Source organism: Hippoglossus stenolepis, chromosome 10 (assembly GCF_022539355.2).
Source record: "Hippoglossus stenolepis isolate QCI-W04-F060 chromosome 10, HSTE1.2, whole genome shotgun sequence".
NCBI classification, from domain to species: Eukaryota; Metazoa; Chordata; class Actinopteri; order Pleuronectiformes; family Pleuronectidae; genus Hippoglossus; species Hippoglossus stenolepis.
Window position 1 is genome coordinate 14,016,627 of NC_061492.1, and position 16,355 is coordinate 14,032,981.

A 16,355-nucleotide genomic window follows, 5' to 3' on the forward strand; every position below is an offset into this window, starting at 1 on the left:
GTTTCTGCTGAGGTCGAAATTAATTTCCCCGTTTTTTACACAATTGTTTGGGCTGTAGCTGAGATGTCATATGAGTAACTTTCTCTCAGCCACTGCTTCCTGATTCTGTGATTCATGGAGCAATCACAGTTATTGGCAGAGTCACATCTCACCCATGGACCCTGGTGACCTCCCTTTATTTCCCATCAGCTTTCAACTGCTCAATTTTGTGTTTTCTGTGAAGACTAAATGTTTTCAGTGTTGATCAAGAAATGATTCGTGCTGCTTTGTAGATCTTTTATCAAACCAGTTTTGACCTTTGACCACTCGGCTCCTGCGCTGTACCAGGATCTGGCAACCTGAACATCCAAAGTAAAATAACATCTTTCATCGCCAGGTCTCCAGAAAGGCAAGATCGATTTTAGACAGTGGTGAGATGTAACTCAGTACACTTACCTTATTACCGTAATTTAGTACATTTCTCATGTATCTTTACTTTACTAAAGTACAATTATTTTCAGGTTCTTTTCACTTGTACACCACTACGTATACAAAAATATATCTAGTTTATACTCCCCCCCACTTGGCACTGCTTTACATGTTCACATTGTTTTTATGTTTTTTAAAGTAATCAATAACAGGATCCTTCAACAGGATCACGGCATTATTCCTTGAAAGAAAGTGATAAAACATTCCTTGTGTCTACATTTACTCACAACTGTGATGCCACATTACAAATTCTGAACTCTGTTGTTGTCAATGATCAATGTATTTATTGATGAGTTCATAAACAAACATACAAACAATTAATTCTGCTGTGAAGGTGATCATCTCCACAGCTAGCTTGGTCCCATTTTACATAACCATTCCTTGTTGGCTAGGCAATGTGCTCCAAACCACGTCCTCTCAAAGTTGGCCATGTTCATAAATGCTCCACAGTTCTTACTCTGTTGTCCTTCGTGGTTGGGCTCCCCATCTATCCAGAACCTAAAGCGAGGCTCAAGTTATATTTTTTACCGTAGGTGCATTTTTTGTTGCTGTTAATGTTGATCATGAAATAACTTGAGTTTGAACAGTTGCAAGTAGCAGTCAAAAGCACATAACAACTGAAAATTCATTTTATCACATATATTTGATGTGTTTCTTTCAGAATCATCTCCTCAGACTGCGAGGTTTCGTGATCGTTCTTGGTTACGGTGTTTACATAGGGACTCTAACACTTAAAGCACTTACCCTTCACCCAGCAGCGTCACATTATTCACCCACATCCAAGTGTCCCCTGCTTGAAGAGTAAAGCCAATCCAAATTCCCGGACCCGCCCGCAACCATTCACGAAAGGGTAAAAGTTTTGGTAGGTACTCATTGAGATTTACCTGTGTAAACAGAGGTGAAGTCTGAATTATAATCTTATACTGATGCCAGTTCGTATAAGCCTACAGTGAGTACAGCATAAAAAACGCAATTATCTGTTTAATAGAGTGCAAACTAGAATGTCACCCAGTAGACCACATACCACTGCCATGGCTGAACAGTCCTCTTAAATTGATTTAAGCCACTTCCAGATATCAGTCCTCTAAATGTGCCTGATTATTATCCACCAGGATCACTGCATTATTCCTTAAAAGAAAGTGATAAATCAATCCTGGATCTGAATGTCTTCTTTCCTGGCCCATGTCCCATTCTTCCACCATGTTTTGTGTTCTGTTCTGTAGTTTTTGCGTAACCCTAACCAACCAACCATCAAGCAAACAAATGGACAGTGGTGAAAACATACATTTAAGTTCAAGCTTACTTTTGAGTGTTTTTAATGATACTATTACTTTAAGTGTTTGTATGTTGACTCAGTCTTATTCTGAATTATAAATTATGGATTTAAATTATCATGATTCATTTCATACAATCTTGTTGCTCATTTTATGTTTGTAAATCATGTAAAAAAAATCCTTTGTGCTATTTAATTATTCGATATGAAGATGGCTGACATGGCTACTCCCAAAAGTGAAGCCATAGCATCTCTGGTGCCATCTGGTGGCTTGTCACATCATAGATCATTAATCCCGCCTCTTCCATGCTAGTGGATGGGACATGGACTAATCAAACAGTCAAGTACATTTTCCATTCTAGGTAGTTCTTATAACACTGATGTATGTTCACATAATAATATTTCTAGTTTGAATTGGTAATTTGATGCTATACAAATGGGGTAAAACATCATGATTGAAAGCCGAGACTGACTCATGATTGGTCGAGTGGGAGTATCAATGGGACCTCAATACTGTGGCTCCATCCCCCAATCGCTACTGCGGAGACTCGTGCTCCAAATGACATCATCGACACAAGATGGCAGTTTATATCCGGAATATTTCAGTTTCATTTCCGAGTAGTGGGAGGAAGACACGTTGTTCATCTTTATATCCAGTAAATGTTGTACAGCAAGAATTATTACTACTATTATTATTACTATTATTATTATTACTATTATTATTGCAAGTTATCTCTTTATGTGATTTTTGTTGGTCTGAGTCAAACGTCCAATATGTTTTTTGAAGATATTTTCAAGCTTTCATTTTCAGGGTTGTGAAGGGTCCTTGATAGGTTTTGTAAACCTGAGGAATGTTATCACAGATTATTTTACATAAAATATCCATAAAACTGAATATCACAGCCTGTCCCCCATTTCCCCTCTGGTTTACGGGATACTGGACCCACCTGCTCCGCATAGTCTTCAATCACAGCAATATCGCCCCCACGCCGGATACAGTCCTCTCTGCTGTTGGCCCAGCTCTTTAAGGCACTGGACTCTGATTTAGAATGGAAGTAGCATGATTCGTTCAACATAATCCACCCCGAGGGGCATCGTCCGCAGTTTAGCCCTGTTGAAAGAAGAAAACTTGCTAAAGCCACAAGATGAAGAGAAGGTTTGACTCCAAATTCCACTCAGAATGTCTCTCACTGATATCAGAGGATGAGGATTTTATTGTTGCCTGCTCCACGTGTAGTGTCTCAAGCTGCCTCTGAATGGCATCACCGAGGGTCTTGTTCTGTTCTATCTGTTGCTGAAGGTGCTCGATGCTCCTGCATGCTTTCTCTAGTTCTTCCTCGGTCTCCTTTTGAACCTGGACAGCTCCACTCTGAATGAACTGAAGTTGCTTCACCTCTATGAAGAGTGTGGATGCTGTCATTTGTTCTGGTGCCGATTCCTTATCGACTTTGCCACCTGTAATCAATAAATCAATCAATACGAAGAACGGTGACAGCCAGGGACACAACGTTCATTTGGACTCAAGAATGATGGACTGGTTAGATTTTGGTGGTCAAAGGTCAAGGTATCTGTGAGCTTACAAAAAAAACATGGAACACCTTGAGGGATTCTTTCTCTAAATTTGGTACAACTGTTAACCTTGAGTGAAAAACTAACTGGTTAGATTTTGGTGGTCGAAGGTCAAAGGTCAGGGTGACCACTTGAATCCCTTTTTGCCTCGTGAATGCATTATCTTGAGAACGAACCAAAAAAATGGATTAACTGATGAAAGGTTATGATGGCCTAACGAAACATGTTTTTGGGCCTCTTGAACATGATATCTCAGGTCTGCCTTTTGGGAATTGTCATTTGACTCAAAGATTAACCGATAAAATTGAAGTGGTCAAAGGTCACGGTGACCTGCTTTGAGTTTGGAAATAAGCATGTTGACTGACACTGCACCAGCTGGCGGAGGCACACAACTGCAGGCCGATAATTCTAGTTACATATATTACCAAATAATGTCATGTTGTTGAGAAAGGGCAAATGTAGTCAGGCGATATAAACTTGATGTGGATTGATTGATGAATCATTTATGAAGGTGTAAGCCAAACGGATTCTAAATGAATGAAGCTGTGAATCAACACCTTCCTTGGATCCCTCATACTCACAGTAAATCCCAATAACAACAGCCGTTAACAGCAGAACCGTGTTCAGTACTCCTAAACACACGATCACCAGAGGATAAAGTGGAACACTTCTGGATCCAAGTCTGACCGTGGACACAGATCCTGAACAAACACACAGGTTCATGCCCCCTCGCAGTGAAAATTAGATAATAATGCAGTAGGTTTAGTAAAAGCTTTATGAGGGAAGTTTAAAGAACAGATGCCGACCTTTACTTCTCGTGTCATGGTGAGATGATTTTCTTCCTGTGCTGTCGTCTTGATTTGAATTCATCTCTGGATATGCCATGGTCTTTTACTCAGGAACCACCGAAGCAGGTAACCTTTATCTGTGTGAGGCAGCTACTCTGTCAATATTACAACACTTTGTGTGTGTGTGTGGGTGGGTGGGTGTGCGTGTATGCATGTGTGCGTGTGTGCGTGTGTGTGGGTGGGTGGGTGTGCGTGTGTGCATGTGTGCGTGTGTGTGTGCGTGTGTTTGGACACTGATGAACCATAAAACTAAGTAGTGGTCTGAAAGAGAGATTTCATATTTGTTATATGTAAATGTAATAAGTACTACTATATAATGCAAATAAATAAATCAATAAATCTAATGTAACCTGTAACAAATTCATGTCTAAATTTGAAAATATTCATAACTTATTTCAGTTCATTGTTTTATGTGCAATTTCAGTATCATGTATATGCAATACTGATTGAGTTTTAATATTTTGTTAACATTGTATATTTCTGTATTTTATAGTTCCCAGTATTTATACTCTTTTTTAAAACTAATTCATTACCTTAATCTTGAGTGTGTATTTCACTATTTCCTTTTTGTTGCTTTTACATGGTAAATTCCCTTAAATTAAAAAAATGAAAGATTACCTTATCTTATCTTGTTTTACCCACAACTCATGAATCATTTTTAAAATATGACTAAAGGGTATAGTGTAATAGTAAAATAAAAAATGCATTGGAGAATGTAAAATTGTGAACTGAGACTGCGAAGTACCAGCAGTGAGTGTGGTGCTGATAATGTATTTCATCGTCACTTGAATCCAGCGCTGCAGTTGAACGTTTCCGGGTTCGAGCGACAGGATGGCGGCTTGTTTTTTCGGTGTGTTGTTGTGTCACGATCGAGTCCGAAACACGTGTGAACAGCCGTGAAGTTGTGTGTTTGTTCCACAGACAAAATCCCCCCTCTGCCAGTGGAACGACGTGTTTATTAAAACTCAGGATTTCACTGCGTCCGGAAGGCGACGCGCTACTTTCTATTAGTCAAGCTGACAGGAAGCCACGCGTCACCGGAAATCCGCTCCACTGGATTTCAGCGCAAAACACACCACAGGACGTCAATGGGCAGGCTCTTTATTGTGAAACCCCCTAACAGCTGAGTTAAGTTGTGATGACTGCGGTGCGACTCTTGACACCAGTGTAAGTTCAGTAGTTGGACGCGTTTCGCCGCATCGTGTTTTCCTCGCTCAACACTCGAAAGTGGCCGTGACGCGTCTGTCTGAGCTCGTGTTGTGACGGCTCCTCTTCTCCCCGGTGACGCAGGTAACATGTCCGCCGGCTGTGTGCGGTTGTGCAGCGCCTCTTTCTCACGGAGCTGTCGCTAAGGCCTGTTCCTTGCGGGTTATTTCCATCACGAGTCCCCCAAAACAGAAATGTCACTGGCGGACTACGAGAGACACTACGACTCGCTGAACTCGGACCTGGGCGGCGGGTCCGTGGTCAGCGAGCGATCCGCGTCCGGCACGTTTAATGGCGAGGAGGAGAAGCTGCACTACATCCCCATCCGGATCCTCGGGAGAGGGGCGTTTGGAGAGGCCACTCTGTACCGGAGGACCGAGGTACGTGTGGGTTTAAGCCCCCAGCTCCGTCTGCTGTGTTTAGAAGACAGTGTGTGGGGGTACATTCAGCCTTGTTACACTCGCTTTCCCCCATGAAAACGTTGTTGTTGAGAGTGAACGCCACAGGGCCAGTGGCGGAACCAGGGTTTTTCTAGACCAGGGGGGCCTTTTTAAAGGGGCCACAACTTACACAAAAAGTTGTTTTCAGACGACCTCTGGGTAAAACCCGGAGAATTGGCTACAGAGAGTTTGCCTTTCACACATGCACAACACAGCAGGAGGTTCTCTGCACAGACACGTTCAGTAGAGATGTGGAGCGGCCATATACAGTCTATGGGACAGAGGCAGGAAGTGACGTGTTAACTCCACTGCGGAGATCCTATGATCATGTTTACAGCACCCTGACGCCGTCGTCCGCTCTTATCACCTCAAGCTCTCTTGACATCTTCGTCTCTCTTTTCTGACTCTTTTTCACTGGGAGATATTTGTTTCTATTTGTCCCGTGCTACAAGTGCCATCAATAATAATGCAGAGGATTTGATGCTGTTGTGAACGCGCCTGTGCAGAAAACCTCTTGCTGTGTTGTGCATGTGAAGGGCAGGCTCTGGGTAAACTCCGTAGCCAATTCTTCGGACTTTACCCGGAGGTCATGTCTGAAAACGGCTGTATTAACCACACGCTGTGGAGATCACGTGATCATGTTTACAGGCAGCACCCTGACACCGTCATCGGCTCTTATCACCACAAACTCTCTTGACATCTTCGTCGGTGTCTTCTGCGTGTGTGTGTCACTGCTTTTTCCCCAGAAGATATTTGCTTTCTTTTAGTTTTTAGTTGTTTTTCATTTTTGCGTCTGTCGTGTGTCGTGAGAAAAACAACTTCTGACAGTACTGGGGCCCTTCAGGGGCCAATGCCCTCTGGCCCCACCCCTGGATCTGCCCCTGCATAGGTGGCAAAGCAAAGCCACACATCATCCAATATATTTTACTTTTTATACTTCAAACAAAGATTAGAACATTCTTAACAAATCTGTATATAGTATTGACTAGTTTATTTGAAAAAGAGGTCTGGTTTCATTCTTTCTTTCGTCTAAATAATGTAACACAATAATAAGAATCAAGCAATCATATATAAGAAATGTCTATTCAATTGTGCTACGAGTGTATTATTGTGATTGACTTCACACCATGTGCCTGGCAACCTGAACTGCTCCCTGCTCTGCTTTTGCCATACCCCTGTGAGAAATTCTTGAGTGTGAGGAAGATAAATGACTCGCCCCTGCCTTCTCTGCTTTATCCTGCCTGCACAGGGGTTTGCAGTCATTTTCATTTGACCCCCGTCCTCCAGCAAACGTATTGTGAACTAATTAGATAACAACATTTCTGTCCAGGTAGAAGTAACAGCAGAGAGACATACTGGTGTGCTTTAGTTTTATTTAATGAGATGTCCCCTCTGGCTTCCCTAGGACAACTCTCTGGTGGTATGGAAGGAGGTGGAACTGAACTCGCTCTCAGAGAAGGAGAGCAGAGATGTCATGAACGAAATCAGCATCCTCTCCATCCTGGAGCACAACAACATCATCGCCTATTTCAATCACTTCATGGATAAAAACACTCTGCTCATTGAGTTGGAGTACTGCAATGGTAAGACTAGAAAGGAACTCTGTGGCGCGCGTACCTCCGCCAAGGCCCAACACTAATTAAATGCATTTAAATCCGCTAGATCCAGATTTTTATTGGTATCTGCACACGCTCATTGATATTAGTCCCCTAAATATTCCAGGTTTTTGGTGGGAATTTGGTGAAAATGGGAAAAAAAGCCCTATCTTGTAATGTTAAATTAAGTTTTAAAAAATCCTGGATCCGCCCCCTTTGTCCAGGTCTACCCCAAAATTTTGTGGGTTCTTTCATGGCCCATGTCCTAAAACAAACCAATGGACAGAAAACACAACCTCTTTGGCGGAGGTAAAAACAGTGTCTACTCTGCAGATTTGACTGAGATTGGTTTGAATGCTGCTCAGCTGTGACAGAATGCTTAATGTCCTTGTCATCACAGGAGGAAATCTGTATGATAAAATCAACCAGCAGAAAGGGAAACTTTTCTCTGAAGAGGTACGAGTGCAACATTGCAGGCTGTTTATTTCACACAAAGCAGAGAATTACATCCTTTACATCTTTCAACGTGTTTCCTCAGGTGGTCATATGGTACCTGTACCAAATTGCCTCAGCGGTGGCCCACATTCACAAAGCTGGGGTATTACACAGGTTAGATATTCACATGACTTTCTATTTTCTTTCTAACAAGATTATTTTGGGGTAATGGAGCTGTTCTGTTTTTCTTACAGAGACATCAAAACTCTGAACATTTTCCTGACAAAGACTGACCTCATCAAGCTCGGCGACTATGGCCTCGCAAAGAAGCTCGACTCAGAGTTTTCAATGGCAGAGACTGTAAGTTGTGATTTTTTTTCCACCAACATGTTAATCCAGGAGGCTGTGATGTAGTTAATATTACATGAATCTTAAGCAGTGGTTTTTAATACCCTCTGCACTCCATTGGTTCTATTGGCATAGTGGTAATTAGATCTCCGCCAATATGGATTTTTGGGGGCAGATGCCAAAATTTCCGATACCGATATATTGGGAGATATATATATATATATATATATATATATATATATATATATATATATATATATATATATATATATATATATATATATATATATATATATATATATATATATATATATATATATTTATTTATTATATATATTTATTTATTTATATATGTTATATGATATACATATGTTATATGATTCCTAAGATGTCGTTATCAAATCCTCATGACAAAGAAATGTAACTGAAACTTGAATTAACTTTTTAAACTAAAATATGAACATTAATTACATCATCTTTGCCTTGTTTATTGTGTAAAATAAAGGTTTTCATATTGGAAACGCCAGTACCAATATTTAATTGAAAGGCTCATCTGGGGATTCTATCCGCAAATGTATTGGTTTAGTGTGCATGCTCTTTTTATTTTAGGTGTAGCCATATTATTCTGTGAGACTGTCATAATCATAAAGCCAGAGAAAAGCATGCAAGCATTTCTTCACCACTTTGAAGCTGAGGCGTGACTGTTATTAAATTCATCACAGTGAGATTAGAATCATTATCTTGCATATCTAAGAGTGCGTGTACAGTTAATACCCTGTCATCACCTGGTAGAGTTGATCAAGTACTCATCATTGTACAGTTTTATGACATAGCTCCTGCATCAGGTCGAGATACTAATCGTCCCCCTTTGCACTTTTTCTCCCTCTGTAAATCCAGTGTGTGGGAACTCCATATTACATGTCTCCTGAATTGTGCCAGGGATCAAAGTACAACTTCAAATCAGACATCTGGGCGATGGGTTGCGTAATTTTTGAAGTCTTAACTCTTACAAGAACCTTTGATGCAACGGTAAGTTTGCTAGAAATAGATTCGATTTCTGGCATTAATCAGAGAAATTGTATTTATTTCCTCAGAATGAATTAAGTCTGTTTGTGTCCATACAGAACCCTCTGAACCTCTGTGTGAAAATAGTGCAGGGCAACTGGACGATGGATGTGAACTCAGATGTTTATTCGTCTGCATTGATCAAGCTGGTGTACGAGTGCCTCGATCAAGTGAGTGAGGGGAATAATCAGAGTGTATCGTCTCTAATAGTCTCTAACAACCTGGCTTCTGTGAGGAATATCAGAGTTACGTCCCTGTGTTCTTCTCGTCTCGCAGGATCCTGCAGAGAGGCCTACATCTGAGCAGATTCTGGACCAGCCGTTTATCTCTTGCTGCCGAAAGTAAGTTGGATGAAAGGAAAATAAAAAAGATGTTCTCTTCATTGTCTTAATAACAATAATTTGTTTGATTCTGTTGGATGCAATTAATGTGCAGTCAGAACACTCATGACAACCTCATTCTCTGTCAGGGAGCTGGAAGAGCGAGTAGCCCTGCTGAATTCAGCGATGAAGAAACCCAAGTAAGTTGTTAACACTTGTTTAATATTGTTTACTGTGAAATCTCGGAGTGTGTAGTACATATCAGATTATTTTCCCTGGTCGCACTGTAGGCTCAGTACAGTGACCGAAACCCCTGTTGCCGTGGTGACCACACGTTCAAGGGAGGTGTACTTCTGGGGTGGAGGGAAGTTCACCCCCCAGAAAATGGACACATTTAAAGGAGGCAGCAGTGCCCAGCATGTGTGTGCAGGAGAGAGTCACTTTGCAGTTGTGACAGTGGAAAAGGACTTGTACACCTGGGCTGTGAGTATTCATACATCACACTGGGACAGATTCAATGGATCTGGTTGTTCTTGTGCTTCACAACAAGAAACTTTATCAACTCTGTTCAGAATGTGCAAGGCGGAGGCAAGATGGTGGGCCAACTGGGGCATGGAGACCAGGCCTCATATCGGCAGCCTAAGAGGGTGGAGAAGCTCCAGGGGAATGCCATCCGACAGGTGGCGTGTGGGGCTGACTTCACTGCCTGTGTCACCGGTGAGGGGACAAAGCTTCCAGTGCAAACAGGAACTTGAGGGGGTAAGAAAAAAAACAAATTTCTCTAATGGACCCTTCGCTGCTGTTTTTACAGATGAGGACCAATTGTACATGTTTGGGTCAGACTATTATGGCTGCATTGGAGTGGAGGGCGAGATGGGAATTGAGGTTTTGGAGCCGGTGCTTTTGGAGTTTTTTGAGGAGCGGCCTGTCCGTCAGGTTTCGTGTGGGGACAACCATGTGGTGGTGCTGACTCAGAGCGGGGAAGTCTACTCCTGGGGCTGTGGAGAGTATGGTACGTAGGATTTCTGAATGCACTGTTGTTTTGAGCTGGTATTAAGCCTCTGCCAGGTTGTTTTTGCTGTTATAACTGCAGCCAGCAGGTGGAGACAGTGGCCCTTTTAAGGTCACGCCAAGTGATCCTTGTCAAAATGACTATTTTCCTGCTGCAGGGCGACTGGGTCTGGAATGCGAGGATGATTTCGCTTCTCCTATGCAAGTAAGTTAAGACTTTTAGCCTTACAGGAAGTTAGACACAAAATCTGATCAAATATTCTTACTTGTAGCTATTTATTTCTAAAAGTGCTGTCTGTTTTCTGGTTTTCCCAGGTGAAGATCCCAAAAGGTGCCGTCATCTCTTCAGTGTCATGTGGCAGCGATGGAACCTTCTATTTGACAGAAACTGGCAAAGTCCTGGCATGTGGAAACAATGAATTCAACAAGCTGGGTCTGAACCAGGGAATCTCCGGTCTGAAAAACCACCCCGGGGAGGTACTGGGTAATTCTTAAAGGCAGTAGGCGATTTGTAAATTATTACTAGGGGGGGATGGTCAACACATGGGGGACGAGGAGGGAGAGCGCAGCAAGTGCTGTTCTTTTTGATTCTATTTGGTTTCAACTCTAAAAGCACCAACAAACATTTGATAAATGACTATCAAAAGCAGCAGGCGTGTTAGAGACCGAGTTATTACTGTGCGCGTGAGAGAAAAAGCACTTTTAAACGCACTTATCAAACTCATCCCCCAACAAATTGCCTACTATGCTAAGGACTCTATTAATTTAAAGACTTTGTGTGATACAGATGTGTTGATATGTTCATTTTACTTACCCCACACCAGGGTTACCAGGGCACCCCGTACATCACCACACTGACCTTGGTAAAGCAGCTGTCGCGATTCACCATCCAGGTCATTTCTCCAGGGAAGACCCATACAGCTGTGATTGATGGTACTGTGAGAAATGGCCCTTTTTCCTCTTGATCACCAAAATTGCCACAGCTTCCCAGAAACATTATTTCATATGATTTCTGGCTTCACAGAACGTGGTCTTCTGATGACCTTTGGTTGCAACAAGTATGGACAGCTGGGTGTGAAGGACTTCAAGAAGCACCAGGGAGTCAAAGTCCTTGTTGGGCCCTTTGGAGGGAAGACAGTGACTAAAGTGTCCTGTGGAGAGGGATTCACCATTACAGCCACTAAGGGTAAGAACACATGCACTGCTGCAGTGCATCTATGGTAACAACATACGTGGTCCCAGGCTTTTGGGCTCCATACATATATGTATATAAAATATGCAGAGACATATATACAATTTGATGGCTAATATGTTTTAGTTTTTTTTCAGACAATCAAATCTTTGCATGGGGAAACGCGGGAAACGGGCGACTTGGGATGCCTGCTGATAAGGGATTCGGTTCAGAGGTGTGTCCTGCCATGCCAAGGCCCATCTTTGGTTCCCTCCATCATGTACCGGACCTCTCTTGTTGTGGCTGGCACACCATTATCATAATGGGTTAGTAATCAAAACCAGCACAGTTTACTGGAGCAAGCAGCCAGCAGTCTCATAAATACATTATCCTCTTTGCAGAGAAAGTGCTGAACTCCAAGACTATTCGCTCCAACAGCAGTGGACTATCAGTTGGTAATTGTAAATGCTTTTTTTTTTCCCCACCACCTGTTTATTAATTCATTGTCTTTGCCAGAAGAACAAGTTGCATTGCCTGTGTGTGTGTGTGTGTGTGTGTGTGTGTGTGTGTGTGTGTGTGTGTGTGTGTGTGTGTGTGTGTGTGTGTGTGTGTGTGTGTGTGTGTGTGTGTGTGTGTGTGTGTGTGTGTGTGTGTGTGTGTGTGTGTGTGTGTGTGTGTGTGTAAAGGGCTGGGTCAGGAGGCGTCTACATCCACAGTTGATCTGGACATAGAGCCTGGCGCAGAGACGGAGTGTCGCGACAGGGGTCTTGGGGGAACACGGGAGGCAAATACAGAGGGGTCCCTCTTGGAGAGCCCAATGATGTCAATGGCAAATCAGACTGGGGACAGCTCCTGCCCATTCTGGCTCAGAAGGGTTTGTTTTCATGAAAGCACCAAGTAATAAAAACATTTAGTTTGAATCATAGGATGGAAACATCTAAGTGGAGACTCAGTTCTTTAATTCAGCAAGGTTCTCGTCCAACAGGAGCTTGAGGATGCAGAGTTCATCCCGATGCCGGAAGGCTCTGAGCTGTCCACTCCTGACCAGCTCTCTTCTGTCTCAGAAACCGTCACTCTACCTTATGAGGAGCTGAAAGAGCTGAAGGCTGCAGCAGCAGCTGTCAGCAGTAAGAAAGAACTCTCGGTAATGCCAACATAGCTAATTGTTTCAAAGTAAAACTTCAAAAGATCTCAAGATGCCTGTTCCTGTCAACGCTTGACGTCTCTTTCTGCGTTTGTGTGCACAGACTAAACGAATGAGCTGTGATAACATCAATGGAATGGAGGAGACTCGTGTCTGCACAAAAGGAGAATCGATTGTATGCTGCGGTGCTAGTAGGGAAGTCACACAGGTATCAGACCTACACAGTGCTAATCGTAAACTAATAGGAACAACACATCTACACGGTGTTAAACCAAATGCTTTATTTTGCAGCTGAATGAGACAGTCGCTTGTCAAGAGATGAGGATCCAGATGCTGGAGAAGCAGGTGAGACTGTTTTCTCAAAGCTTCCCTCCCACTTTAGAAACAACTTCAAACCATTTGCATAAGTATCAGCACAATGTATTCTTGTCATCTCTAGGTCAAAGACCAGCAGAAGGAGAATAAGAGGCTCTGGGCGGCAATTCATTCTTCAGTTCTATGGGAAGCGGGACGGGACAATAATGGAAACCCTCACTCCGATCGTGTGCCTGGGGATGTAGGAGGAAGGGGAGGCGCATTCACAAACCACGGGAGCAGATCTGCAGAGGCCAGCATGTGAACCTCAACTTGCAGGTTTCTATATTATGGGGGAAGTGTCACAACTCACAGCAGCACATACTGAGTAAACAAGCTGGTTGGTTGCAAAGTGAAGGCTCGGTCAGAGGTGCACTACAAGATGCATCCTCGTGCCCACTCACAAGGGTTACATTACAGTATACATGTTTGGCATAATGCTTACATTGCATGGTTACATTTTACTGTAATACTGTATAATACTTGCACACTTGTGTTCACATGGGTGCAGTGATCTAGCGCAGTTTCTCCACAGACTGAAATGTTGGCTGGACTCAACATGAATCGTTGGACCTTGACACGCTCCAGAGATATACTGATCATAGTGTTACTCTGCAATGTGAAGGTAAATGTATCGGTGGTGTTAGTGTTGATTTTTAGGGATGTCAGCACCAAGGCTTCAGTCCTTTTGTGCCTTTAGATATTCGTATTTATCGCGTAACAGGCAAAACCAGCTCATGCAAATAGTAAATAATTTGCTCAAACATCCAAGGTTAAGATGTCCTCTTCTCTTTCAGCTGTTCAGCTTGGCAGCCAGTATGTTGTCCACACTCATGTTGGCACAGTCTTCTAATGTGAAAATAAAGCTTTCTTAAATATCACTTTTAACTTCATTTGAATTTGCCAAAAACTATGACAGAGTATTAGATTCACTTAAAGGGGGGGGGGAAATCGGAGATTACGAGAACAAAGTCATAATATTACAAGAATAAAGTTGTAATATGAGAATAATATGGCAATTTTACAAGAATAAAGTTGTAATTTATTGAGAAAAAACAGGGGAAGAAGCCTTACAAATAGATAAATATTTTGGCTCATCAGCACCACATTATCATAAGTATCAAGACTACTGTGCAAGTAACTGAGTCTGAGTCTTTTTAATATCTTGTAGTATTTTGAATTTTTTCTTCTCAATTACGACTTTATACTCGTAATCTCAGAATGTTTTTTTTCTTCAATATGGCCCTAATGCTCTGTCGTAAAAAACAACATAAAGCCTCTAAAACTGTCCTATTTGTCCGACATGTTAGCTATTGCTTTTATCTCATGCAAATATATCATTTTAGATTTGCACGTTTTATTGTCTTATAAAAGAGCATTTGTGTGAAACACGAAACTACTGATTAATTTTTTTACAAGTAGGTTACTCCTTATTGCCATCTGTGACTCTTGAGTTCTCAAAGGTGCAGCACATGTAGGTTTATCTTCGTCATACATGAACACTTGGAATGTGGACAACATGGTTTTTAAAGCTTTTACTATACAGCTGACCTTACAGCTCTTTTGTTGTTTTTTTAATTGTACTTTTTTAACCATGTAATCCGTCTTTGGTACTTTCTGAAATGTGTAGGGTGGAAAAAAAAAACGTGGAAGCAAATGTTTTTGCTTTTATTTGTTAGAGATGTGTTGGTTTTGTTCATTGTGTGCAATTATGTGTAAAAACCCTTTTCATCATAATGAAGCTTACACGCTGATGTCAGCGGTGTAACACTGGCAGTAAAATGCTATGTTAAATACAGAGTGTGCCTTACAAGCCATTGAAACCAAAGTTAGAGCAGAAGTATGACAATGTTGGTCCTTATGTGATTTTTTTTTTTAAATTTTTTTTTTAAACAATGTGACAGCATGTATTATGTGGTTTACCTTTTATGTGGTTTATATTGTGGAGATGCAACAGTTGTATAAACAAACACTCCTCCGCTCACTCCTATTGTTGCTTCCTGCTTTGTGTTAAAGCAATAAATAAAACTTATGAGCTGTCTTTTTTGTGTATATGGTCAATATTTCCCTACAATGTAATCTACATTACACGGTAACCAGGCCCTGGGAGGAGGACCCTAAAGTCTCTTCTGATTGAAATATGCTTGCACCTATAATGTCAGCGCTTAGACTGAATATCATCATTAAAAAATATGAAATAAACTGCAAAATACACTGCAAAACAAATTCGTATATATGTAATTTGCTAAGTTCAAGACTATATTATTAACAGAACCGCCCCAACTATATTCTATTACTACTTGGATAGTTCTGCAAAATCTATTGAGGAAAAGGAAATACATATGGGTGAGTTCATAAATTCAACATTAACATTTGAACTCAGATCATAGAACTCATAGAACAGGGGCGTTTCAAGGGACTTTTGGGGACGCCGGGCAAAAGGGACCAAGGGGCCCTACATATTTGTTGGTGCTGTGGACTAAGGTAATCAGCCAACATCAGGGGCCCCCTCTCATCTTGGGTTTCTTTTCTCCCTTCTTTTCCATCTGGCCCCCTCTTCTTCTTGTTGATCCCTCATCTTGTCTTCATGCCCCTGATCTTGCATCCTCCTAAGTTGCTTAAAATCCTCTTGTTGTCTTTCCTGGATCAACAGCCCGGTGTTTGTCTGAGCTCTTCCCTGCTCTGGTTGTTCCCTGCCTCTCCTCTGCTCACTCTTCATCTCAGCGTTACCAGCAGTAGCCTCAACCCTCCTGATGTTTTGTCTCATTTTTTCCTCAACCCTCAACAGCTTCTCCTGTATCATTAGCTTTTTTGCTTGTATTGCTCGGGCGACCTGCACTTCTTCACTGGATATTCTTTGTAAGTCTTTTCTTCTATACTGGGGTCCTGTGGTCTCTCTGAGGTCTTTTAAATGATGATCCTGGGGCAACAATGAGCCTCTTGGTGGTTTTGTAATAGTACTTTTTTCCAAATCCTTCAGATCAGGCAAGTCTTGTGTCCTGGGCTTGAAGGGTCTTCTGTGGTAAATGGGCTTACTTGGAAATGGGCAGTCTTCTCCATCAGCTCCCCTTCCAGGTACAACACCCTGTTGTGTTTGAGTATCGACGT

General features: G+C 41.9%; 2 protein-coding genes across 3 annotated transcripts; one reads left to right on the forward strand and one right to left on the reverse strand.

Moving 5' to 3' along the window:
• Window positions 1-732: 732 nt before the first annotated feature.
• On the reverse strand, window positions 733-4,609 carry LOC118116695 (C-type lectin domain family 4 member M). Its single transcript, XM_047341648.1, has 6 exons — window positions 4,117-4,609; window positions 3,892-4,011; window positions 2,933-3,196; window positions 2,689-2,852; window positions 1,213-1,352; window positions 733-966 (listed from the first exon to the last, which is right to left on the reverse strand). Exons 1-6 carry the CDS (start codon window positions 4,193-4,195, stop codon window positions 819-821), a joined length of 915 nt encoding a protein of 304 aa, XP_047197604.1. The 5' UTR covers window positions 4,196-4,609; the 3' UTR covers window positions 733-818.
• Window positions 4,610-4,975: 366 nt separating this feature from the next.
• Window positions 4,976-15,288, forward strand: LOC118116293 (serine/threonine-protein kinase Nek9). Of its 2 annotated transcripts, none has more exons than XM_035167862.2 (23): window positions 4,976-5,744; window positions 7,210-7,387; window positions 7,800-7,855; window positions 7,938-8,008; window positions 8,089-8,194; window positions 9,080-9,211; window positions 9,307-9,417; window positions 9,524-9,588; window positions 9,717-9,767; window positions 9,858-10,050; window positions 10,140-10,284; window positions 10,379-10,579; window positions 10,737-10,783; window positions 10,894-11,055; window positions 11,403-11,511; window positions 11,603-11,764; window positions 11,908-12,075; window positions 12,151-12,210; window positions 12,436-12,623; window positions 12,735-12,893; window positions 12,997-13,101; window positions 13,185-13,238; window positions 13,333-15,288. In XM_035167862.2, the coding sequence occupies exons 1-23, from the start codon at window positions 5,559-5,561 to the stop codon at window positions 13,510-13,512; spliced, it is 2,889 nt and encodes a 962-aa protein (XP_035023753.1). In that variant the 5' UTR covers window positions 4,976-5,558; the 3' UTR covers window positions 13,513-15,288. The 2 variants fall into 2 exon arrangements, with proteins under 2 accessions (XP_035023753.1, XP_035023754.1); XM_035167863.2 differs by having other exon boundaries at window positions 12,151-12,204.
• The last annotated feature ends 1,067 nt before the right edge of the window (window positions 15,289-16,355 follow it).

Excerpts from the sequence above, each read along its gene's own strand:
- LOC118116293 (XM_035167862.2), top strand. The coding sequence starts at position 5,559 with ATGTCACTGGCGGACTACGAGAGACACTACGACTCGCTGAACTCGGAC. Across the intron at positions 7,856-7,937 it reads GGAAACTTTTCTCTGAAGAG|GTGGTCATATGGTACCTGTA; the intron begins GTACGAGTGCAA and ends GTGTTTCCTCAG. Across the intron at positions 8,195-9,079 it reads AGTTTTCAATGGCAGAGACT|TGTGTGGGAACTCCATATTA; the intron begins GTAAGTTGTGAT and ends CTGTAAATCCAG.
- LOC118116695 (XM_047341648.1), bottom strand. The coding sequence starts at position 4,195 with ATGGCATATCCAGAGATGAATTCAAATCAAGACGACAGCACAGGAAGA. Across the intron at positions 3,197-3,891 it reads TGTTGTTATTGGGATTTACT|GTGGCAAAGTCGATAAGGAA; the intron begins GTGAGTATGAGG and ends TATTGATTACAG. Across the intron at positions 1,353-2,688 it reads TTGAAGACTATGCGGAGCAG|GTAAATCTCAATGAGTACCT; the intron begins GTGGGTCCAGTA and ends CTGTTTACACAG.